The 27,356-nt window shown below is 43.7% G+C and overlaps 1 protein-coding gene and 2 non-coding genes across 3 annotated transcripts; 1 reads left to right on the top strand and 2 right to left on the bottom strand.

Annotated features, from left to right (window-relative positions):
- The first annotated feature begins 5,213 nt into the window (after nucleotides 1-5,213).
- TRNAE-UUC lies at nucleotides 5,214-5,286 on the top strand. The gene has a single exon. It is a non-coding gene; the product is annotated as a tRNA-Glu (tRNA).
- Nucleotides 5,287-12,276: 6,990 nt separating this feature from the next.
- TRNAW-CCA lies at nucleotides 12,277-12,349 on the bottom strand. The gene has a single exon. It is a non-coding gene; the product is annotated as a tRNA-Trp (tRNA).
- A 5,160-nt stretch (nucleotides 12,350-17,509) lies between these two features.
- Nucleotides 17,510-21,980, bottom strand: LOC123465102 (seminal plasma protein PDC-109). Its single transcript, XM_045163260.1, has 5 exons — nucleotides 21,905-21,980; nucleotides 20,271-20,342; nucleotides 18,982-19,113; nucleotides 18,195-18,343; nucleotides 17,510-17,703 (listed from the first exon to the last, which is right to left on the bottom strand). Exons 1-4 carry the CDS (start codon nucleotides 21,978-21,980, stop codon nucleotides 18,207-18,209), a joined length of 417 nt encoding a protein of 138 aa, XP_045019195.1. The 3' UTR covers nucleotides 17,510-17,703; nucleotides 18,195-18,206.
- Between the last annotated feature and the right edge of the window lie 5,376 nt (nucleotides 21,981-27,356).

Genomic DNA, 27,356 nt, shown 5'->3' with positions numbered 1-27,356 from the left:
CATCTAGATGTTTTAACATCTATTTCTGCTTTATTGACTATGCCAAAGCCTTTGACTGTGTGGATCACAATAAACTGTGGAAAATTCTGAAAGAGATGGGAATACCAGACCACCTGACCTGCCTCTTGAGAAACCTATATGCAGGTCAGGAAGCAACAGTTAGAACTGGACATGGAACAACAGACTGGTTCCAAAAAGGAAAAGAAGTACGTCAAGGCTGTATATTGTCACCCTGCTTATTTAACTTATATGCAGAGTACATCATGAGAAATGCTGGGTTGGAAGAGGCACAAGCTGGAATCAAGATTGCCGGGAGAAATATCAATAACCTCAGATATGCAGATGACACCACCCTTATGGCAGAAAGTGAAGAGGAACTCAAAAGCCTCTTGATAAAGGTGAAAGTGGAGAGTGAAAAAGTTGGCTTAAAGCTCAACATTCAGAAAACGAAGATCATGGCATCTGGTCCCACCACTTCATGGGAAATAGATGGGGAAACAGTGGAAACGGTGTCAGACTTTATTTTTGGGGGCTCAAAAATCACTGCAGATGGTGACTGCAGCCATGAAATTAAAAGACACTTACTCCTTGGAAGGAAAGTTATGACCAACCTAGATAGCATATTCAAAAGCAGAGACATTACTTTGCCAACAAAGGTCCATCTAGTCAAGACTATGGTTTTTCCTGTGGTCATGTATGGATGTGAGAGTTGGACTGTGAAGAAGGCTGAGCGCCGAAGAATTGATGCTTTTGAACTGTAGTGTTGGAGAAGACTCTTGAGAGTCCCTTGGACTGCAAGGAGATCCAACCAGTCCATTCTAAAGGAGATCAGCCCTGGGATTTCTTTGGAAGGAATGATGCTAAAGCTGAAACTCCAGTACTTTGGCCACCTCATGCAAAAAGTTGACTCATTGGCAAAGACTTTGATGCTGGGAGGGATTGGGGGCAAGAGGAGAAGGGGACAACAGAGGATGAGATGGCTGGATGGCATCACTGACTCGATGGACGTGAGTCTGAGTGAACTCCGGGAGTTGGTGATGGACAGGGAGGCCTGGCGTGCTGGGATTCATGGGGTCGCAAAAAGTCGGACATGACTGAGCCACTGATCTGATGTTTTACCAATCAGAACTCAAGTTTCTTGATCCTTATCTCAAAGCAGTGGGAGGTACAGGGGAGGTCCCAGCCACACACAGATATTATTCTGGCCCAGGGCAAAGGACCTGGGTTCAGTGTTGGGCTTTTGTAACACTGATGATGTTCCAGGCTCTTCCCACTCCTATCACTGCGCCCAGCTTGGAGCTGGAAGGACATTATCAGCCTACACTCTGGCACCCTCAGCCTGTGCCCAGCAACCTCCTGGGAAGGCTGCCCATGTGCAGGGACAGCCCAACGATTAGAAAGTGCTTCCAGACAGAGACTTGAGCTAGGTTGAGTTCTGAGAGTCCCATATGTCCAATTTTTGGCAACTGCAAATATTGCTGCCAGGAACATTCTTGTCGGAGTCCTTTGGTGGACATACCTACGCACTCTTATTCAGTATGTAGGCAGGGCTGCAAGTGCAAGGTTAAAGGAGATATATATATATATATATATATATATATATATATATATATATATATTTAGCGGAATACTGAGAAACAGTTTTCTCAAGTAGTTGTATACACTTACTGAATTTTGAACCAGGGGATTGTATTTCCTGTTTAAATAAGAAAAATTGAGATGTACAGCTGCAAACACCACCAAATTGCCCAGACATTGCTTACATTGAGTGTATTAGTTTCAATCGCTGCTATAACAGATGACCACAATCTTAATGGCTTAGAATAACACAAGTTTATTATCTTATGGCTCTGGAGGTCAGAAATCTTAAATAGGTCTTCTTGGGCTAAAATCAAAAGCCATCTTCTTTCAAAAGGCATGAGACTTCCTTCGTGGTCCAGTGGCTAAGACTTCATGCTCCTGTTGCAGGGGGCCCATGTTCAGTCTCTGGTCAGGGAACTAGATCCCACATGATTCAACTAAGAGTTTGCGTGCTGGAACATGCCGCAACTAAGACCCTGTGCAGCCAAACACATAAATATTTTAAAAAAGGAAAAGAAAAAAAAGGAGGTTCTAGGAAAGAATCTACTCCTTGCCTTTTCCAATTTCCAGAAGCTGCCTGCATTCCTTGGCTCCCAACCACATAACTCTGATTTCTGCTTCTGTCAACACATCTCCTCTGACTCTGACCCTCTTGCCTCCCTTGTATGAAGACCCAAGCAGTTACACTGGACCTTTCCTGACAGTTTTCAGGATAATCTTTCCATCTCAAGATGCTTGAGTTAATCACACCTGCAAATCTCCTTTTGCCACACAGGATCACATAGTTACAGGTCCTAGGGGTTAGGACGTGGAATCTACTCCTTGCCTTTTCCAGTTTCCAGAAGCTGCCTGCATTCCTTGGCTCCCAGCCACATAACTCTGATTTCTGCTTCTGTCAACACATCTCCTCTGACTCTGACCCTCTTGCCTCCCTTGTATGAAGACCCAAGCAGTTACACTGGACCTTTCTCCTGGGCTTCCCAGGTGGCACTAGTGGTAAAGAATCCACCTGCTTAATGCAGGAGACAAAAGAGACATGGGTTCAATCTCTGGGTCTGGAAGAACCCATGGAGTAGGAAATGGCAACCCATTCCAGTATTCTTGCCTGGAGAACCCCATGGGAAGAGGAGCCTGATGGGCTACAGTCCATGGCGTCACAAAGAGTCGGACACGAGTGAAGCAACTGAGCCCGTGCATATGCATTCTATCTCCCACACCAAGCCACAGTTTTGGTACCAACAGAAAGACTCGTGTAGCCCTCTGGGTCACAGATCTGAATCAGCACTGGCTGTGTTGGCTGTAAGTGGGCCATCAGGCTCTGGCAAAACACAGAACCCAAAATGGCATCTCCTGCTTGGCAAGGCTCTCCATACCCAATTGGTCCCTACAGAAGTGGGTTGCCAGGTCTTCCCCTATTCATTACTGAGATTTCATCTCAATATTATTCCTATAATGACTTTGAGCTCTTCTTCTTTTTTTTTTTTGGCCACACTGCCCAGCTTATGGGAATCTTAGCTCTTCGACCAGGGATCAAACCTGTGCGCCCTGCAGTGGAAGGCAGAGTCCTAACCACTGGACCACCAGGGAAGTCCCTGAGCTCTTCTTCTGTACAAGATGATGTTCTAAGAGCTTCATGAAGACTAAGGCATTTCACATGAACGAACAACAACAACCACTCTACATGTTATGATTATTCCACTGTACAAATGAGGATACTGGGGCACAGAGAAGTTAACGAATATTTCCAAGGTCACACAGCTAGGAAATGACAAAGCTGGGATTCAGTCCCTTGTTTTGAAAGGGCTACAATCCTCTGTAATGAGGCCAGCATCAATGCACAGCATTTCTACCCCAGGCCTATGCTCTCCTTTCTGGGGCACACAACCCTCCACCTCCAGGAATATTTCTAAGTGAGCAACGTCATCTTCAGTTGCTTTTCCCTTCCAGAGACTTGATCAGAGTCTTGAGGGAGGAGAGAGCCACCTTGTGGTGAGACTGGGCATCTGAGAACCTGGGCCCCAATTCTCCATGCGTGCTCTCCACTGGACCAGTCCTGCATTCTGCTGTTTCATGTCTTGAATGTACCAACTTATTAGTTGTTTATTCTGTTCATTAAAATTTTTTAATTTACATTTTTAATTATGTATAACTTAGAGCACAAAACTGACGTGTACAGCTTGATATATACATATACTTATAAATATTAAATAGACTGTAGCCTGCCAGGCTCCTCTGTCCATGGAATTATCCAGGCAGGAATATTGGTAGCCATTCCCTTCTCCATGGGATCTTCCCGACCTGAGGACTGAACCTGGATCTCCTGCCTTGAAGGCAGATTCTTTACTGTCTGAGCCACCAGGGAAGCCTGGTTATATATTATATTATATAAATATAATATATTATATACTAAATATGTATATTACATATTATATACTATATAATTATATATCATATTTTATAGTTATTTTTATATAATTATAATTATATATTATACACATATCATATAATAATATATAAATATATAACATAATAATATACTTAATATACAATATATTATATTTATTATATATTATATAATATATTACATTTAATAATAATATATCATATATATTATAAATATATGTAATATAATAATACATATATAATATATATAATTTTATATATTATATAAAAATGTATAATTTATATATAAATAAATATGAAATATAATATATAGATATATAATAAACATATATATAATATACTGTTATATATTCTTTATATTATAATATAATATATATTATATAATATAATACATAATAAAATAAAATAATTATATAATATACAATATATAATACATTAATATATTAATATTATATATTATAATATATAATATAATATAACATATTATAATTAATTATATAAAATAATACAATAAAATAATATATAAAATATATCACAATATATAATATATAAAGTATAATAAAATAATATATAAAATAATATAAGTATATATTAATATAATATTAATATAATTTATATATAAATAATGTATAAACATATACATATATAAGTATATTTATATAAATATTGTATAATTATATGAATATCATATAATCATATATTTATAGATTTATATAATTATAATTTTAATTCATATTTATTATATGTATAATATATAAATATATGTGTATATATAATATAATTGATATATTAATATTATATTAATATATAATATACTCTAATATATTGTACATTATATAATATATAATATAATACATAATATAATATATTATATAATATAATACTATATATAATATAATATATTATGTATTATATTATATATAAAATAATACATATAGTATTATATATATATACTATGTATATATGTTCATTCATGTCACCACCACCGAGGTCCAGATGTAGAACATTCTAATCATTCCAGAAGGTTTCCTTGTGCCTTCTTCCAGTCAATAACACTCAGGGGTGACTTTTTGAGTTCTATCACCATGAGTTGATACTTATATAAAAGGAATCATTCAGTTATGTAGTCTTCTGTCTCTGACTTCTTTCACTCAACATTATGTTGTAAGATTCAACCATGTTATTGCATGTAGCTGTACTGTTATTTTTTAAGTTGCTGTGAAGGGAATTCCCTGGTGGTCCAGTGGTTAGGACTTGTTGCTTTCACTGACAGGGACCCAGGTTCAATCCCTGGTGGGGGAAATAAGATCCCCAAGCTGTGAGGTGAAGCCAAAAATATGCATATTTCGGTGAAGCATTTCATCTTATGAATGTAAACACATTTATCTACCCAAGTCTATTGTTGATGGACGGCTTCCCAAGTAGCACTAGTGATAAAGAACTTGCCTGCCAATGCGGGAGATATTAAGAGAAGTGGGTTCAATCCCTGGGTTAGGAAGATAACCTAGAGGAGAGCACGGCAACCCACTCCAGTATTCTTGCCCAGAGAATCCCATGGACAGAGGAGCCTGGAGGGCTGTCCATAGGCTCCATAGGGTCACAGAGCTGGGCGCAACTGAAGCGACTTAGCACGCATGTACACATTGTTGATGGATATTTGGGTTGTTTCCAGTCTTTAGTTATTAAGAATAAAGCTGCCATGAACATCCTTGTCCATGGATATAAGCACTCATATTTCTTGGATGTATACCCAGATGTGGAATTACAAAGTCATAGGGCAAACAGACGTTAGTCTCAGTAGATCCTGCCAAACTTTTTTTCCAAGTGCTTACTAGTATTTTTCAACTCCACAATGTAATTTTTTTTTTTTTTCTGTGACATGTGGCATGTGGGATCTTAGTTCCCTGACCAGGGATTGAACCTAGGCCCCCTGCGGTGGAAGCTCGGAGTCTTAACCATTGGACCACCAGGGAGGTCACCTATTATTTCTGTCTTTTAAAATGAGCCAGAAACTTGAGCCATGTGTCTTGAGACATGCTGAAGAAATCAAAACATTGCTTTAAAATTTTGTCTTGAACGAAGTTTGCTCATTTCTGACTAGTTTCCTCCCTTGTTTGAAAAGTTGCCAAGGTAATATATTATTTTTAGTTTGCATTTCCTGGGTTCCTAGGGAAGGAAAATGAACATTTTTTTCCAATCTGCTACCGCACTAGATCATTTATTTGTTGTTGTTCAGTTGCTAAGTTATGTCCAACTCTTTGCGATCCCATGGACGGCAGCACTCCAGGCTTCCCTGTTCTTCACTGTCTCCCAGAGTTTGCTCAAATTCATGTCGGTTGAGTCAGTGATGCTATCTAACCATCTCATCCTCTGCTGCCCTCTTCTCCTCCTGCCTTCAATCTTTCCCAGCATTTGTTTTTTTTTTTTTTTTTCATTGAGTCGGCTCTTCCCATCAGGTGGCCAAAGTATTGAAGCTTCAGCATCAGTCCTTCCAGTGACTATTCAGGACTGATTTTCTTTAGGATTGACTGTTTTGATCTCCTTGCCATCCAAGGGACCCTCAAGAGTCTTCTTTAACACCACAGTTCAAAAGCATCTCAGCGCTCAGCCCTCTTTATGGTCCAGCTCTCACCTTCATACATGACTACTGGAAAAACCATAGCTTTGACTATACGGACCTTTGTTGGCAAAGTGATGTCTCATGCTTTCTAAAGTGCTGTCTAGGTTGGTCATAGCTTTCCTTCCAAGGAAGAAGCATCTTTTAATTTCATGGCTTCAATCACCATCTGCAGTGATATTAGAGCCCAAGAAAATAAAATCTGTTACTGTTTCCACTTTTCCCTCTTCTATTTGCTATAAAGTTATGGGGCCAGATGCCATGATCTTAATTTTTTGAATGTTGAGTTTTAAGCCAACTTTTTTACTCTCTTCTTTCCCTTTTATCAAACAGCTCTTTACTTCCTCTTCACTTTCTGCCATTAGAGTGATATCATTTGCATATGTGAGGTTGGTGATATCTCTCTGGGTAATCTTGATTCCAGACTGTAATTCATTCAGCCTGGCATTTCACCCCGATGTACTCTGTATATAAGTTAAATAATCGGATTAACAGTATATAGCTTTGTCTTACTTGTTTCCCAATTTTGAACCGGTCTGTTGTTCCATGTCTGGTTCTAACTGTTGCTTTTTGACCTGCATACAGGTTTCTCAGGAGACAGGTAAGGTGGTCTGGTATTCCCACCTATTTAAGAATTTTCCACAGTTTGTTGTGATCCATGCAATCAAAAGCTTTAGCATAGTCAATAAAACAGAAGTAAATGTTCTTCTGGAATTTCTATCATCCAAGGAATGTTGGCAATTTGATCTCTGGTTCCTCTGCCTTTTCTAAACCCAGCTGGTACATCTCAAAGTTCTTGGGCCTACTGCTGAACCGTATCTTGAAGGATTTTGAGCATAACCTTAGTTCAGTTCAGTTCAGTCCCTCAGTCATGTCCGACTCTTTGCGACCCCATGAATCGCAGCACGCCAGGCCTCCCTGTCCATCACCAACCCCCGGAGTTCACTCAGACTCAAGTCCATAGAGTCAGTGATGCCATCCAGCCATCTCATACTGGCATGCAAAATGAGCATAATTTTTCAGTAGTTTGAACATTCTTTGCTAGTTTGAACCTTGATGGGTAACGCCATTGTTCAAAGACCTGGGTCCACCGCTAGGGGGCACCACCCGACCAGGTGAATTCACAGAGTTCTGCTCCAGGGCTTACCATTTAGGTGCAAACCTGTAGACTGCAGTGTTAAGACTCTGCCCCTCTTCCCTTAGGATAATTTTTTTTTTTTTTAATCAAGACTTTCTTTCCTAAGTGTCTCATCTGGATTTAGCACATAAATTTGAACCCTGGAGGAATCGTGAAGTGGAGAGGACACCTTATGGAAGTATGATGGTGACCGTCATTGGATAAATATTTCCCGAGCACCTACTCTGTTCCAGGCACTCTTCCAGTCACTGGGGCTACAGTAGGGATGGAACAGACAGACATTCCTGCTCATGTGAGGGTTGTTTTCCCAAGAGGGAGATGCTAAATACTGTGAGCAAGTATGACATGTAATGGCTATGGGTACAAAGGAGAGAAAACAGGTGGGGAAGCAGGGGTGCCTGGGTTGGGGAAGATGGTTGCAGTTTTATTTTATTTTTTAAAATAATTTACTTTATTTTTTATATTTATTTATTTGACTGAATCAGGTCTCAGTTGCTTTTGTTGCTCCATAATAATTGTAGCGCTCAGGCTTACTTGGTCCGCGGCATGTGGGATCTTAGTTCCTTGACCAGGGGTCAAACCTGTGTGCCCTGCATGGAAAGGCAGATTCTTTTTATTTATTTCTTTATTTGACTGCACTTAGTCTTAGCAGAGAAGGCAATGGCACCCCACTCCAGTACTCGTGCCTGGAAAATCCCTTGGGCAGAGGAGCCTGGTAGGCTGCAGTCCATGGGGTCGCTAAGAGTTGGACATAACTGAGCGACTTCACTTTCACTTTTCACTTTATGCATTGAAGAAGGAAATGGCAATCCACTCCAGTGTTCTTGCCTGGAGAATCCCAGGGACGGGGGAGCCTGGTGGGCTGCCGTCTGTGGGGTCGCACAGAGTCAGACACGACTGAAGCGACTTAGCAGCAGCAGCAGCAGCAGTCTTAGCTGTGGCATGTGGGATCTAGTTCCCCAAACAGGGATCAAACTCGGGCCTCTTGCAATGGGAGTGTGCAGAGTCTGAGCCACTGGACCACCAGGGAAGTCCCTGCAGTTCTAACTAGGGTGGTCAGAGAAGGTCTGCTTCAGAAGGGGACATTTGTGTGAAGATGTGAAGGAGGTGGAGGCGTGGACCAGAAGGAACAGCAAGTGCAAAGGTCGTGAGGTGGGAGTGTGCCTGGTGCCTTAGAACGGGAAGCAGGCTGGTGAGGCTGGAAGAGAGGGACCCAAAGGACGCGACGTAGGAGAGGAGGGCAGAGAGAGAAAAAGATAGCGCAGAATGTGGGACCTTGAAGGCTGCTGCCAAGAACTTTGACCTTGACTCTGTTTAGACTTTTTTTTTTTGGCTGCACTTCTTGTTTTGCAGGATCTTAGTTCCCCAACCCGGACCCAGGCAGTGAAAGCGCTGCGTCCTAACCACTGGACCACCAGGGAATTCCTTAGACTTATTTGTTTGTTTTTGGCTGCACTGGGTCTTCGTTGCTGAGCATATGGACTTTCTCCAGTTGCAGAGAGCAGGGGCTACTCTTTGTCTCGGGGCTTGTGATTCTTATCGCAGTGGCTTCTCTTGTTGGGAAGTACAGGCTCCAGGCACACAAGCTCAGCGAGCTCAGTGATTGTGACTCCCAGGCTCTAGAGCACAGGCTCAGTAGTTGCGGCCCAGGGGCTTAGTTGCCCCACAGCATGTGGGATCTTCCCGGACCAGGGATTGAACCTCGGTCCCCTGCTTTGGCAGGTGGATTCTTATTCACTGTGCCACCAGGGAAGTCCCCTAGACTTATTTATTTATTTATTTTTCCGGAGATTGGAGAAAGATTTATTGCAGGGCCAAACAAGGAGATGGGTGGCTTGTGCCCCTCCCCCAAACCCCAAACTCCCTGGAGGCCTTTCAGCAAAGCATTTTTAATGGCCAGGTGAGGGGGTGTCACAGGGTATACAATCAGCTTGCGGACAATTCTCTGATTGATGGTGAGGTAACAGGATCACGTCACAGGGATTAACATTATCAATCCTCAGACTCCAGTAGACCTGGGGTCAGTGTCATCAAGTGGTCAACATCTTCCACTTGGTGGGGTTTTATTTCTGTAGCAGAACTCAGGAAATGTGCATCAGATAGTATTATCTAGGTACTTCAGAGAGGAGCTAAAGCAGAAGACATGGGGAAAGGGCATGCTCCCCCTCAAGGCCCCATAGTATCCTGTGTAGTTATAGAAGCAAAAGGTGAAGGGTGATTTAACAAATTTTAAACTTGATATGCAAAAGTCTGTGGCCAAATATACAATGTATTTTTTTTAATGAGTACCTTTGCTCATGCTGTTTCCGATCTGAAGCATCCTCTCTGGTTATATAATTCCTATACATGTTTGAAGGCTCAGTTCTAGACTTAACTCAAAAGAGCCTTCCATGACCTCTGTAGCATCCCTCCCTCCCTTCTGCTGCATAATCAGATGGGTAATCCATGCTCAAAAAGATTAGACTTAGTTTTTAAAAGGGTCTCTCTCTCTGGCTGCTGTGTTGAAAATAGAGTGGGACTGGGGAAGGGGTAAGGTTGCAACATAGAGATCGCTACAATAATCAAGGAGCGAAAGGGTGGTGAATTGGACCAAGGAAGTGCCAGTGAAGGTCATGAGAAGTGGTCAGATTCTAGAGGAAACCTGATGGTTAGATATGCTAATTGACTGGGTGTAGGTTAGGAGAGGAAGAGAGGAAGGCCAAGCATAGCTGCAGCGATGTGGTCTGAGCACACTTAGAAAAACTTTTATTTTGGATGATTTCAAACATATACATAAATAGACAAAAATAGTACAGGAAACTCCCCAACCTGGACCCAGGCAGTCAAAGCACTGAGGTTTTCACTTCAACAATTGTCATCTTATGGTTAATTTTATTTCTTATATGCCTCCACCCGTCTCTATCCCATATTACATTGAAGCAAATGTCAGACTTCGTTTCATTACATTTGTAAATCCTTTATTCTATTTATTTCGTCAAAAATATAAGCTCCCTGCCTTTTTTGTTCTTTTTAAATTGAAGTACGGCTTATTTATAACATTGTGTTAATTTCTACTGTAGAGCAAAATGATTCAGTTACACATATACACAGTTTTTCATATTCTTTTCTATTATGGTTTATCACAGGATAGTGAATATAGCTCCCCATGCTATGCAGTAGGACCTTGTGGGCTATCTATCCATTCTATATATGATCATTCACATCTTCTAAGCCCAAACTGCTACTCCATCCCACCCTGCCTTTCCCCTTGGCACCCGCAAGTCTGTTCTCTGTGAGTCTGCTTCTGTTTTCCAGCTGTGTTAATTTGTGTCATATTTTAGATTCCACATGTAAGTGATATCCTGTGATATTTGTCTTCTCTTTCTGACTTGCTCCCCTTAGTATGATAATCTCTAGGTCCATCCATGTTGTTGAAAATGGCATTATTTCATTCTTTTTTATGATTGAATAATATTCCATTGTCCCTGGAGTAGGAAATGGTGACCCACTCCAGTATTCTTGCCTGGGAAATCCCATGGACAGAGGAACCTAATGGGCTACAGGAGACTGATGGGGTCACAAAGAGTCGGACCCAACCTTTCGACTGAACAACAAAGGGAAAAAGTAGGTGATTAAATTGTGAATCCAACTTGGGGATTGTAAGTAGAAAAAATATGGGAGACCCCTGTAAGTTAATGATTACTCAAGAAAGCAGGTTTGTCCAGATATGTCAAGCTCCCCTTCCTTTAAAAATAAACATGCCACACAAAATTATTAAATATTTATTATAACATAAAATATTATTATATTATCAATATTATTATATATAATGTTGAATATACAGTAACAACCGTTGGTTCTCACAAAGACCACCAGAGTCTCAGTAGTGCCACAAAAGGGAAAATTAAGTAAGGCTATTTGGGATGGGTTTTTCTAAGCAAGGAAGTAGCTAAGATTAAGCCAAGATTATGGCACAATAATTTAGGGTTGGTGAACACAAGGAAACGACAATCTTGCAACAAGCCTTGATAAGCAAACTTTTGTGTAATACGTGAACTCGTTGCCTACATGAGAGATTGTTATCCTGAAAAAGGACCTGTTTGCCCAGGTGAATAAACTGTTTGCTTAGATAAACTGGTTTGCATGAATTTCCTGGGGGTAAATAATGAGTTATGTATTATTTTACAGACATCCTTCTGGGTAAGATTTTCTTGGAACAAACCATTAAGTCACGTTGAAATGCATAGTCTAAGAGAATTTAAAATATATATAGGTTAAATAGCCAATCGAGGAATGGATTTCCTTACCTGTCTCATAAAAGTATTTTTCCTGGTTTTTCAAGTCAGGAGCCAAGTGAGTTTTACATACTGCACTTGATTTTGTGTGTTTAAGTCTCTTTTGGAGCTATAGCTTCCTTCCTCTCTCTCCTTTTATCCCATTAAAATTATTTTTTTAATTTATTAATATTTATTGCTGCGGCTGTGCCGGGTCTGAGCTGCAACACGCAGGATCTTTAGTTGTGACCCACAAACTCTTAGTTGTGGCATGCGGGTTCTAGTTCCCTGACCAGGGGTTGAACCTGGGCCCCCTGCATTGGGAGCTTGGAGTCTTAACCACTGGACTACCAGGGAAGTCCCAAACTAAAATTAATTTTTGACAAAGCCAGGTCACTATCTTTCAGTTTCTGCAGTCTGGGTTTTGCCGATCATATCCTGTGCTGTTGTTTAACATGACCCTTTGCCCCATGAATTCCCTTTTACTTGGCAGTTAGAACTGCAGATCTAAGCCACTTAAATAACTCTGGCAGACAGTGGAAACGTGACAGAGTGAGAAGCACCAGGAATCTGTCTCTCCAACCTGACAACAACTGCGCGGGCAGAATCTGATATAACTATTTTGGAACTCTGGCTTCCCAGGTGGCTCAGTGATAAAGAATCCGCTGGCCAATGCCGGAGACGCGGCTTCAATCCCTGGGTCGGGAAGATCCCCTGGAGGAGGAAATGGCAACCCACTCCAGTATTCTCTCCTGGGGAATCCCATGGACAGAGGAGCCTGGCGGGCTACAGTCCAAGGGGTCGCTAAGAGCTGGACACGACTGCGCATGCTCTCACCACACCAGCGTCTGTCGACAGGCTTAACAACTTCCACGGGAAGGCTTGATGTAAATTGTGGTTCATTTCAGTCGATTGCACAGTAGCAGCTACTCATCCACCACCCCCACCCATGCGACAGGCTGCTGTGCCTGTGTTCCTGGAGCAATTTGCCTGCTTGCACTCCAGATAGAGGAGATCTGTGTTCTGATCGCTGAGCGCTGCTTCCCCCGCCACCCCACCCCACCACCTATTTCAAAAGACTCTTTAATATTTTCTTTTCCATTTGAGCCTATTTTTTCTAAGTGCAAGTGTGACTGATAAAAACCATTTTAAGACCCACTCGTGGGTTGTGACCCACAGTTTGAAAGCCACTGTTCTAAGCTTTCATGATCACTTGCTTGAACTACTGAAGTTTCTTCCCAGCTTGCCTCCTTGTCTCCTGTCCAGCTTCCAGGCAGCTATCTTTCTAAAACGGACAAACCGAAGGCTTTCTTGTTGACTAAAAGGTAAAGAATCTGCCTGCAATGTGGGAGACCTGGGTTCGATCCCTGGGTGGGGAAGATGCCCTGGAGAAGGGAATGGTTACCTGCTTCATTGCCAGGGAAATCCCACGGACAGAGGAGCCTGGCGGACTACAGTCCATGGGGTCACAAAGAGTTGGACACGACTAACACTTTCAAATACACAATACCCAACACTGCGCAGATGAGATTGATGGCAGTGTATGAGCCACATATATTCACAGTCTGGGGGAGGAGGACATTGCATATCACGTGGGGCCACCCAGGGTTTGCACTTGGGTGCAGAGTGAATAAGCAGGAGCTGCAGGAGGCAGGCTTTGTGGTAACAAGAGGTAGAGGTGTCCTCTTTTGGTTTGATGCAAAAATCCAGTCTTGAAAATTCATGAAGTTGATGCAGGTGGGTAATATGCATATAGATGAATCCCTGGGAGATGTCTGGGACTTTCTGATTAGTATCAAGAACATTTAATCTGTAAAAGGGAAGAACTCATTGTCCACCTTTCCTGCTGACTGGATAATAGGCCAGACTATGGGACCCAGTACAAGCACCCAAGGAACTTAGCGTAATACCCTCCAAGTCCAACCATGTTGTTGCAAACAACAACATTTCATAAAAATGTCCAAGTACTATTCTATTGTATATACATCCCACATCTTTTTTACCCATTCATCTGATGGACATTTAAGTTGCTTCTGTATCTTGGCCACTGTAAGAAATGCTGCTGTGAACACTGGGCTGCAAGTATCCATTGTTGGCCTTCCTGTTGGAATGAAGAGGTATATCACTGAGATTTTCTTTATGTCTAATGATACTGAACATTTTTTCATGTGCCTATTGGCCATTTGACGGAGAAGGCAATGGCACCCCACTCCAGTACTCTTGCCTGGAAAATCCCATGGAAGGAGGAGCCTGGTAGGCTGCAGTCCATGGGGTCGCTAAGAGTCGGACACAACTGAGCAACTTCACTTTCACTCTTCACTTTCATGCATTGGAGAAGGAAATGGCAACCCACTCCAGTGTTCATGCCTGGGGAATCCCAGGGACGAGGGAGCCTGGTGGGCTGCCGTCTGTGGGGTCGCACGGAGTCAGACACGACTGAAGTGACTTAGCAGCAGCAGCATTGGCCATTTGAACATATTCTTTGGTGAAGTATCTAGTCAATCTCTTAGAAAGAAAAGAAAGAAAGAGTTAGTTACCCAGTCGTGTCCTACTCTTTGGGATCCCATGGACTGTAGCACACAAGGCTCCTGTATCTATGGGATTCTCCAGGCAAGAATGCTGAAGTGGGTTGCCATGCCCTTCTCCAGGGGATCTTCCCGACCCAGGGATCGAACCCAGGTCTCCTGCATTGCAGGTGGGTTCTTTACCATCTGAGCCACCAGGGGAGCATCAGTCTCGTACCTTAATTTTAAATTGGGTTATTTTTCACTTTATTATTGAAGTGTAAGTGTTCTCTACATGCTCTAGTACAAGTTCCTTATCGGACACCTGACCTGCAAATACTTTTCTCCTGTTCTGGCAGTTTTCTTTTCATTTTTATGAAGACTAAAGCATAAACAATTTAATTTTATAAAGTCCAATTTGCAAACATTTTCTTTTGTCATTCGTCCTTTTGCTACTGCTAAGTCACTTCAGTCGTGTCCGACTCTGTGCGACCCCATAGATGGCCTCCTCCCAGGCTCCCCTGTCCCTGGGATTCTCCAGGCAAGAACACCGGAGTGGGTTGCCATTTCCTTCTCCAATGCATGAAAGTGAAAAGTGAAAGTGAAGTCGCTCAGTCCTGTCCGACTCTTAGCAACCCCATAGACTGCAGCCCACCAGGCTCCTCTGTCCATGGGATTTTCCAGGCAAGAGGACTGGAGTGGGGTGCCACTGCCTTCTCCCTTCGTCCTTTCAGTGTTTTATGTATAAGAACTCATTTCTCAACCAAAGGTCTTAAAGATTTACTCTATTTTCTAAGAATTTTATAGTTTCACCTTTAAAAATGAAGTCTATGGCTCATTTTGGCTTAACTTTTGTGCATGGTAAGAAGAAGGTATCCAGCTTACTTGTTTTGCATACAAATATGCTTGTCTCAGCACCACTTGTTGCAAAGATTATAATATTATTCCTACCACGTTGAACTACCTTTTTTCCCTTGGCCGTGCCTGGCAGCATGTGGGATCTTAGTTCCTTGACCAGGGTTTGAACTCCCACCCCCTGCGTTAGAAGTGTGGAGTCTTAACCACTGGAATGCCAGGGAAGTCCCACATTGAACTATCTTGATAGGTTATTGAAGATCAGTTGCAAATGTGAAGGATTAATTCCGGACTTTCAATTGGATAGAGTTCCTTGATCTAAAAAATAAAGACTAATAATAAGGTTCATTTTTTTCTATAACTTATTCTCTACTTTTCCTTGTCATAGCTGGTGATACCTAATATTTCAGACACATCTGAGATGTGCTGAATTTTTGGTTTGTTTTTGGTAAAAGTGTCAAGATGGGTTTTATTTTAATTTTTTTAATTTATGTCTTGGCTGCAGCACACAGCATGTACCATCTTAGTTTCCCCACCAGTGATCGAACCCTGGCAGTGAAAGCACCTAGTCCTAACCACTGGATTGGCAGGAAATTTCCTTAGAGATTGGTTTTAAATTTTTTTTTTCTGCCAATGCGGTAGACTTGTCATTACTCCTCAGCTAGGAATGCATGTGTGTGTGTGTGCATGTTTGTGTATATGCTATGTGTGTGTATAATTGGGCCCTTTTTCACTTGTGTAAATTTGGTGCCATGAACAAGCATGTGAAGGGTATGAGAATGGACATTCCCCAAGCGCAATATTTCCTTAAAATCTACTTGGAGAGTCAAAAAAGGAGGCTTCTTTGCTATTTCTCTGGGACCAGAAGGGAAGATCTTTTGATTCCCATTAACTGCATTGCTCTTACAACGTCCCAGTTTCCTTTTCTAAATTTTTAATATCTATTGGCTGATTTTGGCTGCACTGGGTCTTTGTTGCTGTGTTGAATTTTCTCTAGTTGTGGCGAGCAGGAGCTACTCTCTAGGTGCAGTGCCCAGGATTCTTTCTCATCGCTGTGGTTTCTCTTGTTGCAGAGGATGGGCTCTGGGCCCACGGGCTTCAGTAGTTGCGGTGTGTGGGCTCAGGAGTTGCAGCTCTGGGGCTCTAGAGCTCAGGCTCAATATTTGTGACACTCGGGCTTAGCTGCTCTGTAGGGTGTGGGATCTTCCTACACCAGAGAAGGAACCAGTGTCTCCTGTATTGGCAGGCAGGTTCTTTACCACTGAGCCACCAGGGAAGCCCCTGGTTTCCTTCTATTTGTTTTTAATTGAAGTCTTTTTAATTAAAATACTTTTTGTGTTTTAAGTTTAAAATTATTTATTTTATGTTCTGGTTTCAAGTGAGGCTCTGCGTCTCTGGCCTTAAATCACAGAGGATCAACACAGCCTTCCTGCACAGTGATTAAACACCTGTGTACCTCTTCCCTGGATGGTGAACGGAAGTCCGTCACTAGGTCTCGTGGATTCCTTAGGCACTGGGTGTTTTTAACCAGGATAAAATTGAGTGATCAGGACCTTTCAGGACCTTCATTATTTCTAACACACGTAAATTTAACCTTCTTTCAATCAGGCCCAGTTAGTGACGGAAATGTTTGTCTAAAATTCCTGTTTGTTTTAAAAAGGAGAGTGGTCCTGTTGATAAATACCAAGGATGTGTCAAATTCTGTACTAGTACTGAGGTCAGGGAAAACACAGTCCATCCTGGCTCTTCTCCAAATTACAGCCCCACCGTGGAAGGTGGGCAGTTTAATTTTAAGGAAAGAAAGGATAAACTGGAAAGAAAAGACATGATCCAGACTGCTTATTCTATGGAGTCAGAGAACAGGTCCAGGAAGGAATAACAACATTTCAGCCAAGTTTGGAAAAGACAAATCTTTTATGACAAGGAGTAGTCCTCCATACCTTCTGGGACCCTCCTCCCCCCACCTCAGATCTTACCACCAGGTCTTCACCTGTCAATCAAGCCCCCAGGAAGGACAATTGTGATGTGTATTGATTTTCCATTGGGACCCCAAGGAAGGGAAAGGAAAACAAGAAGATCCTGCCTGGTTAACCTGAGCACGTTGAGACCCTCCCAATCAGGTTTCTTTGTGGACGAAAAAAAAAATAAAGACCACACATGCTGAGAAAGTGGTTTATTGATTGGACCCATGCATAGGGGGAACATGGTGGAGATGTAGGGAAAGGATTTCACCTCTGTCTTTCAGAACATCACCTTCATGCTTGAGAGTTCTTGATTTTCTTCACTGAGGTTTCAAAGGCTGGATTGCATCCATGGCCAAGGGTGGATGCACTGGACAGTGACTGAACATAGCTTTGGGGTCAAGGTTAACGAGTCAGTTTTGTTTCTCAGTCAGTCCCACGGAGGGCAAAGGTCTATTTCTCCTTTGCTCTCTGCTCTTTCTATCTCGATTCCTGCTGTCTCATGCCTGCTCCAAGATTATGTTGTCCTGTCTCTACCCCTCTGTCACCTTCTCTTCCACCTCGTCTTGGCACTGATCCTCCCCAGATCCTCCTCCTTCCATTTGTCATCCTGCAAACTCTCTTTCTCCTTCCCTGTGGGACTCTCCTCTCTCCATTGTTTGCAGTTTGGCTTTGTCTCTCCCTCTGTTTCCATCTTTTGTCCCCTTTCTCCTCTTCATTTTCTCTGCATGCTTCTCCTCGTGAAACTCTGCTCCTCACTCTTCCTCCTGCGTTTTTCTCCCTCATCCCCTCCCTCCACCTGCCTCCTTTCTCCTCAGTGGGCATCTGACTCCACCTCTTTATCCAGCTCTGTCTCTTCCCACCCTCCCCAGATACTCTTACCTCTTTTTATGGCTAGCAATACTTCCAAGCTCTATCCTTGTCGTAGTTTGGAGAGAGTGAGCACCAAGACATCCACATACTCCCAGTTTTTGTGCAAGTCTCATATTTCTTGCCTCCATAGATAAAGGGGAAGACACATTTAGCATAGTCTGAAAAACAGAAGGAATGGGTGAAACATTAATTGCGGGAGGGTTATTTTTAATCATATCAAGAGAAAAGGGGGCTTCCCTGGTGGTGCATGGTAGAGAATGCCTTGCAACGCAAGGGACATGGGTTCAAACCCTGGTCTGAAAGATCCAGCAGGCAGAGAAGCTGTTAAGCCCAGGCACCTCAACTACTGAGCTGACACCCTGCAACTACCGAAGCTTGTACTCCTAGAAACCTGTGCTCCCCAACAAGAGAAGCCACCGCAATGAGAACCCCCCACACCAATGGAGAGTAGACCCCACTCACCGCAACTAGAGAGGAACTGGGCATAGCAACAAAGACCCAGAGCCACCAAAAAAAAAAGGAGAGAGAGAGAGAAAGGGACATGAATGGAGCACAGGGGGCTGGATCAGGAGACGCCTGAGACTACCCTCTCAGTTCAGTTCAGTTCAGTCACTCAGTCGTGTCTGACTCTTTGCGACCCCTTGGACTGCCGCATGCCAGGCTTCCCTGTTCATCACCAACTCCCAGAGCTTGCTCATACTCGTGTCCAAGGCTTCCCTCTAGGAGGCAATTTGGACTTTCCCCCTTCATCTGGGAAGCCAGGTGCTTCTCACACGAGGACAGGCTGCACACTTACCTCTCTGAGCACAATATTTCCATCTTCCTACATAGTTTGCATCGAGGGAACACCACGGGAATATGGAACCACGCAATGTGCAGTCAAAATGCTTTCTGTTTCTATAGGTGAATGGGAAAACGCGTTCTTCATCTGAAAGAAGAAAGGCATTGTTCGCTTCTTTGGTACTTAGGGTTTCATGATGTCTATGGTAACTCTGGCAAAATCTCCATCCAAGCCTGCCCATCAGCCCCAAACCTGCTGTGTACAGAGCCCCTCCTAAGCATTGGGGATGCCAAGGTCAGTGTGGCATGGTTCCTCCCTCGGGGACTAGGAAGGCTTCTCTAACTTTGGACAGTTTCTACTTTATTTTTTGACAGTGAAGAAAATTTTATTTAGAAATATAAGCCTATCTATGTGCTGTTCTGTGCTTAGTTGCTCAGTCGTGTCTGTCTACAGATACAGAGAAAGTGGTATAAAGAGTGACTGCTAAGTTGCTTCAGTTGTGTCCGACTCTTGGAGACGCTATGGACTGTAACCAGCCAGGCTCCTCTGTCCATGGGATTTCCCAAGCAAGAATACTGGAGTGGTTCACCATTTCCTTCTCCAGGGGATCTTCCCCACCCAAGGATCGAACCTGCGTCTCTTAAGTCTCCTGCCCTGGAAGGCAGGTTCTTTGGAGAAGGCAATGGCACCCCACTCCAGTACTCGTGCCTGGAAAATCCCATGGGCAGAGGAGCCTGGTAGGCTGCAGTCCATGGGATCGCTAGGAGTCGGACACGACTGAGCGACTTCACTTTCACTTTTCACTTTCATGCATTGGAGAAGGAAATGGCAACCCACTCCAGTGTTCTTGCCTGGAGAATCCCAGGGACGGGGAGCCTGGTGGGCTGCCGTCTATGGGGTCGCACAGAGTCGGATGCGACTGAAGCGACTTAGCAGCAGCAGCAGCAGCACCACCTGGGAAGCTGTAGAGAGTGACTAGCCGACGTGTTCAAAAGATATAAATTGGGAGGTTTTGTGTACTGAGATGAATTTGAGGGAGTTTCTACTTTAGCATCTGACACCAGCTCTGAAGCCTGGGCCCTATGTTCAGAGTCCTGTCCCACCATCTACAAGATGTTCCCCCCACGCTGGTTTGGATGCCCCTGGGAGTACATGTGTGACTGAGGGTAACGTTAGCTCCTGCTTGTGATGTATCTTTGGAGAATCCCCGTCACGGTTCCCCTGCCACACATGTCAGCTTGTTGCACTGGACTGCCCTTTTGTTGCCATTCTCTCCCCTTGTTGATGGTCTTGGGTATCCGCACCAGGAACACTATCTTCAGGTAATTCAGCAGGCCTGTCTTGGGTAAGTTCAGTAGAAACACCTTCGTCCTGATCTGGAAGAAAAGCAGGAGAGAAGGAGACTGCTGGAGGAGGAGCAGGAACGAAGCAGGGTCAGGGTTTGGTGGGACAAATTGAGAGAGTAGCGTGGACATATATACACCACCGTGTGTAAAATAGCTAGCCAGTGGGGAACTGCTATACACGCGGGGAGCCCCTCCCAGCACTCTGCTGTCAACCGAAAGGGATAGGATGGTGGGTGGGGTGGGAGGGAGGCTCAAGAGGGAGGGGACATATATATATATATATATGCGCATATGTAAGTGTGTGTGCGCGTGCTGAGTCGCATCCAACCCTTTGCAATCCCATGGACTGTAGCCCGCCAGACTCCTAAACCCATGGGATTCTCCAGGCAAGAATACTGGAGTGGGTTGCCATCTCCTCTTCCAGGGGATCTTCTCAACCCAGGGATCGAACCAGTGTCTCCTGGACCTCCTGCATAGGCAATCGGATTCCTTTACCACTAACCCCAATGGATGCCTATATGCATATATAAATATATATGTATATATGCACACACACACATATATATGGGCTTCCCTCCTGGCTAAGATGGTAAAGAATCTGCCTGCAATGTGGGAGACCTGGGGTCAATTCCTGGGTTGGGAAGATCCCCTGGAGGAGGGCCAGGTAACCCACTCCAGTATTCTTGCCTGGAGAATCCCCAGGGACAGAGGAGCCTGGTGGGCTACTGTCCATGGGGTCACAAAGAGTTGGACATGACTGAGCAACCAAACACACACACACACATATATCTATCTATATATATATATATATATGCACCTATGGCTGACTGGAAATGTTGTATGACAGAAACCAACAAAGCACTGTAAAGCAATTATCCTTCAATTAAAAATAAAAAACCAAAACCATGATAACAGAAAAATAACCACAACCAAAAAAGAACAAAACAGGGCCACAACCGGAATATCATCTGTAGTGGGACCTGCATCTCTAACTTTTATCTTCTTGTATATTTGGAAGTGCTTGTTCACCCTGAACAGATAAACTTGCTGACTAGAAGGCTAAGAGAACAGGTGAGGGAGAGACTGACCCGTTCTCACTGCTTGCCTATGGACCCACATGGATTCAGCTACGAAGCACAGACATTGCTGTTGCAGACAATGCATAGGACCTGCCTGGAGACCACACTGTCCTTGTTTCCCATGACATTACAGAAAAAGTCTGAATGGACTTTTTGGCCAACCCAGTATTTCAAACAGTTAGCTCTACAAAGATAGAAATACTCTTCATTGGGACAAGATAGCCAACCCTGGTGTAGGTTGCCCATGTCTGGGACAGTGCAATGGAGATTTAGGCATGAGGCAGCTCCCAAAAAGGCCTTTGGCTTTACTGTGAAACTCACCTGGGTTTCAGTGTCATGGAGTTGGTGGAAAATTAATAAAATGTGAAACCTTCATAGCGTCTTGCCCTTGGGATATACTCAAGAAATGCGAGACATATTTGTAGCCACTATTATTATCATAACTTTTACACATCAATCCACGTCTGGGGCAGCCTCTCTCTCACCAATTCTAGCCCATCTCCCCTCTCTCACTTCCATTCACAGGGTCCAGTTGTAGAAACACAGACACGCCAGCCCAAATCAGAAAGAGCCCCAACTGCAGTGCCATGGTAGCTTGCTCTCCTGAGACTGACCAGCATCCATCTGCTCCTTTTGTAATCAGTGACCTCAACATCCTTCAACCTGATAAGAATCAAGCTCACTTGGATGATGCTTGATCATTCCCCAGCCTGAGAGCATGAACTTCAAGTTTATCTTTCAGATGGAAAGTACAGGACATTGGCTGGCAGTTTAATGTCTCCAAGCCTCAGTGGTTTGAAAGGCATTTAAAAGGAGACCTAGGTCCAGTGGTTATGAATTCAACGAGGCAGCAGTGAGCAATAGGAGGAAGCGAGATCTTAATTCCTTGCCCAGGACTTGAACCTGGGTAGCCTGGATGAGAACCAGGAATCCTAGCCATCTGCCAGCAAAGGCTAGACTCTAGAAGCAATTTTTCCCTGGATCTTTGCTCCCAGTGAAAAATGCATTTGTCACGGAGGCAAAAACTTTGAATGCAAGTACAAAGTTTATTGTTAGAGACACAGCACAACAACAAGTGGGAGAGCACACGGAAAAACAGTTTAGTTAAGAGAGAAGCAAGGCAGAGACACACAACTAGAGAAAAAGGGTGTGGGTGTCTGCTTTGTGAAGAGGAGCAGCAAAGAGACTAAGTCATTTATATAAGTGAATTCTTCAGGGTGTGTGTTTATCTTTAGCCAATTATCTGGTTTCCTTTTCTACACCTAACCTACCCTGGGGCCCTTCCCTGGGTGCTCATGCACCGCCTCAGCCAGGATAGATCTCAAGTGAAGGCTTCTGGGAGGAGCAATACTCATTATGGCCTCCTGTTATCTCCTGACTTTTGACCCACAAGGAGCCTTTCTATGCACATGGAGTGGCTCACTTGTTTCCAAAAGTGGAGGGTTGGGAGTGTGGAGATCCCTTAATCCTTTACTCAAACAAGGTTTTTCCCGTCTTTGTCCTTGCCTTGATTATTACCTTGACAATTGCCATGAATCTTAAGGTGTTTACCAGAGACAAAGACTGGCTATTAACCTTGTTTCTATTGTTACTTCTATTCCTGAGGGCAAAAGGCGGTTGATGGTAAGTGCCTTAACTGGAGCTCATCTGTCTCCTGTCTCAGAAAATGCTATCAGTTCTAAGTATCCAGCCTGGAGCCCACTTTTTCATATCCCATGAAATGCAAACAGGAGGCTAGTTGTAAATATCTAACCTGGAACTCATTGATCTCCTGCCTGAGTTAAGGCTCCATGCTTCCGCTGCAGGGGACATGGGTTCAATCCCTGCTCAGGGAGTTAAGATCCTGCCAGCCACATGGTATGGCCAAAAAAAGAGACAAAGACGCTACTGACTTCCCAGTTGTAGAGACCACTGATAGTACGTGGTGTGAACTGTTTTAGAGTCAGGGAAAATATCCGTTCAGTTCAGTTCAGTTCAGTTCAGTCGCTCAGTCGTGTCTGACTCTTTGTGACCCCATGAATCGCAGCACGCCAGGCCTCCCTGTCCATCACCAATTCCTGGAGTTTACTCAAACTCATGTCCATCGAATCGGTGATGCCATCCAGCCATCTCATCCTCTGTCGTCCCCTTCTCCTCCTGCCCCCAATCCTTCCCAGCATCAGGGTCTTTTCCAATGAGTCAACTCTTCGCATGAGGTTAGGTATGCCTAATCAACCACTTAAAGCAAGCAGAGTGCCGTGTGACTCTGTAGATGATACTTTTGGATATTTTTTGGGGGAAACTAAGAAACATAATGACTTGATTGGTTGCTCCTAATGTCACCGTACTAAATGGTGAAAGAAGAAAGTGAGCTCAGGAATTCAAACTTTCAGCCCAAGTGCTGCCTAAATGACTTGAGAGTTTCTTGACGCCTTTCTCCTGGAGCTGCATGGCTGAAATCTGGAAATCAAACATAGAACCTCATCTTTCCACTGACAGATTTGGCAACTTGATTGCAATGCAAGTTGACCCCTCAGCCTTTCCATATGCCTACATTTGTTATTGTTTCTTTTTTTCTTTTGATCACACTTTGTGTCATGGGGATTTGTTAATTCTGAGACCAGAGATGGAACCCCAGACCCCTGCAGTGGAAGCCTGGAGTCTTAACCACTGGACCACCAAGGAAGTCCCTCTCTATCATTTTAATTGTTCTTAGCATATAGGATTTATGATATAAAACTTTATTTATTTCTTTTTTGGTCTTCCCTGGTAGCTCAGTGGTAAAGAATCTGCCTGCCAATGCAGAAGACACAGGTTCTGTCCCTGGGTCAGGAAGATCTCCTGGAGAAGGACATGGCAACTCATGCCGTTATTCTTGCCTTGGAGATTCCAAGGTCCGAGGAGCCTAGAGGGCTACAGTGCATGGGGGTCACAAAAGAGTTGGACACAACTTAGTGACTAAATAGCAACAAGAACGGCAACATAGCTGCTTAGCTATGTTGGCTTCTACTGCAGAGAAGAATGAACCAGCCATGCATACACCCATATCCCCTCCTTTTTGAGTTTGCGTTTCCCTCCCATTAGTCCCTGTCTTTACTTTAAAAAAAATAATAATTTTCATTTATTTCTTTGTCTTTGCCTGTGCTGGGTCTTCATTGCTCCAAGGGCTTTTCGCTAGTTGTGCCAAGTGGGGGCTATGCTCTAGTTCCAGTGCTCAGGCTTCTCATTGGAGTGGCTTCTCTTGCTGTGGAGCATAGGCTCTAGAGCACAGACTCCGTAGAGGTGGTGCACAAGCTTAGTTGCTCGAAGGCACATGGGAATCTTGCCAGATCAGGGATCAACTTCATGTCTCCTGCATTGATAGATGGATTCTTTACCAAGTAGCCACCAGGGAAATCCTTCCTAGCATCTTTGATGTTAAAAATAACTTCTTGTGGAATTCCCTGGTGATAGAATGGTTAAGATTCTGTGCTTTCACTGCCCAGGGCCCAGGTTCAATTCCTGGTCCAGGAACTATGATCCCACAAGCACCCTGGGGAAAAACAAACAAACAAACAAACAAAAAACCAACAACAAAATAAAACCCACCAACAAAAAACCCACCCAAAATAAAACAACAAAAAACTCTTGTTTTAGATGAAAGCATAGACTCAATGAGAAACTTATACCAGACCTGGGAGATAGAAATAAATGCAGAGAGAGAGATAGAGACAAAGAGGGTGGGAGAGAAAGCAGAAGGAGAGAGAAGGCTTTTTGTTTGTTTGTTTGTTTGTTTTAAGGTGCGGTGTGGGAACAGAATCAGTGAGAGTCATAGTTCAGCTCAGCTCAGCTCAGTCGCTCAGTCGTGTCCAACTCTTTGCGACCCCACTCCTTGGAAGAAAAGTTATGACCAACCTAGATAGCATATTCAAAAGCAGAGACATTACTTTGCCAACAAAGGTCCGTCTAGTCAAGGCTATGGTTTTTCCAGTGGTCATGTATGGATGTGAGAGTTGGACTGTGAAGAAAGCTGAGCACTGAAGAATTGATGCCTTTGAACTGTGGTGTTGGAGAAGGCTCTTGAGAGTCCCTTGGACTGCAAGGAGATCCAACCAGTCCATTCTGAAGGAGATCAACTCTGGGTGTTCTTTGGAAGGACTGATGCTAAAGCTGAAACCCCAGTCCTTTGGCCACCTCATGTGAAGAGTTGACTCACTGGAAAAGACCCTGATGCTGGGAGGGATTGGGGGCAGGAGGAGAAGGTGACGACAGAGGATGAGATGGCTGGATGGCATCACTGACTCGATGGACGTGTAGATTCCCAGTATTAGGAGGAGGATGGAGGTATGCAGGCTGCCCAAGAAGTGGACCAATACCCCTTACCATTCAGTAGTACTGGTAGGATCAAGAGAAACAGCCATGCTGTTCTGATCATCCTCTATCCAGCCCACCTTAAATATTAAAAGAGAACCCAATACATAACACCCGACACTGCACAGATGAGGTTGACAGCAGTGTATGAGCCACATGTATTCACAGTCTGGGGAGGAGGATGTTGCACATCACATGGTGCCTCCCAGGGTTTGCACTTCAGTGCAGAGTGAATAAGCAGGGGCTGCAGGCTTACTATTACTACAAAGCAGGCTTTGTAGTAACAAGAGGTGGAGGTGTCCCCTGGTTCTCTGGGTTTGAAGGAAAAATCCAGTTATGAAAATTCATGAAGTTGATGCAGGGGGGTAATATGCATATAGATGAATCCCTGGGAGATGTCTAGGACTTTCTGATTAGTATCAAGAACATTCAATCTGTAAAAGGGAAGAACTCATTGTCCACCTCTCCTGCTGACTGATCAATAGTCCAGACTGTGGGTACCCAGTGTGAGCACCCAAGGAACTTTCTTATATTCTTGTTTTGTATTTCTTTTTAAGCATATGTATTTTTTCTTTTTGTTTATTTATTTGGCTGCTTCGGGTCTTTTAGTTGTGGTGCACAGGCTTAGCTGCCCATCAACATGTGGGATCTTAGCTCCTTGACCAAGAATTGAATCCAAGTACCCTGACCCTGAAGCTGAAGCTCCAATACTTTGGCCACCTGATGGGAAGAGCCGACTCATTGGAAAAGACGCTGGTGCTGGATAAGATTAAGGGCAGGAAGAGAAGAGGGAGACAGAGGATGAGATAGTTGGATGGTGTCACTGACTCAACGGACATGAGTTTGAGCAAACTCGGGAGACAGTGAAGGACAGGGAAGCCTGGCATGCTGCAGTGAGGCTCCAAGTTTCTGGCCTTAAATCACAGAGGACAAATATTCTATCAACACAGCCTTCCTGCACAGTGATTAAAAGTCTGTGTACCTCTTCCCTGGATGGTGACCGGAAGTCCATCACTAGGTCTCCTGATTCCTTAGATAGGCACTGGGTGCTTTTGAGTAGGATAAAATTTTGTGACTAGGCTCTTTCAGACCCTTCGTTGTTTCTGACACTTGTGAATTTAACCATCTTTCAACCAGACCCCATTAGTGATGGAAATAATATTCGTTTAAAATTCCTGTATGTCTTAAAAAGGAAAGTGGCCCTTTTGATCAATACCAAAGGTATGTCAGGTTCTGCACTTAGGAGTGAGGCCACCCACGGTGAACACAGTCCATCCTGACCCTCCTTCAAATTCCAGTCCCCCGTGGAAGATGGGCAGTTCAATTGTGAGGAGAGAAAAGATGAACTGGAAAGACATGATGGAGACTCCTTATACAGGGGTATCAGAGAATAGCTCCAGGAAGGAATAACATTTCAGCTAAGTCTGGAAAATCTTTATGACAAGGACCAGCCCTCTATACCCTATATGGGATCCTTCTCCCACCTCACCTCAAATCTTACCAATGGGTCTTCACCTGTCAATCAATCCCCCAGGGGGACAATTGTGATATATACTGATGTTCCACTGGGACCCCAAAGAAGGGAAAGGAAGACGAGAAGAGCCTGTCTGGTTAACCTGAGCACACTGAGACCCTC

This window comes from Bubalus bubalis, chromosome 18, assembly GCF_019923935.1.
Source record: "Bubalus bubalis isolate 160015118507 breed Murrah chromosome 18, NDDB_SH_1, whole genome shotgun sequence".
Classification (NCBI taxonomy): Eukaryota; Metazoa; Chordata; class Mammalia; order Artiodactyla; family Bovidae; genus Bubalus; species Bubalus bubalis.
Note: the sequence above shows the minus strand (reverse complement) of the source record. Positions and strands in the feature narration are given on the sequence as shown.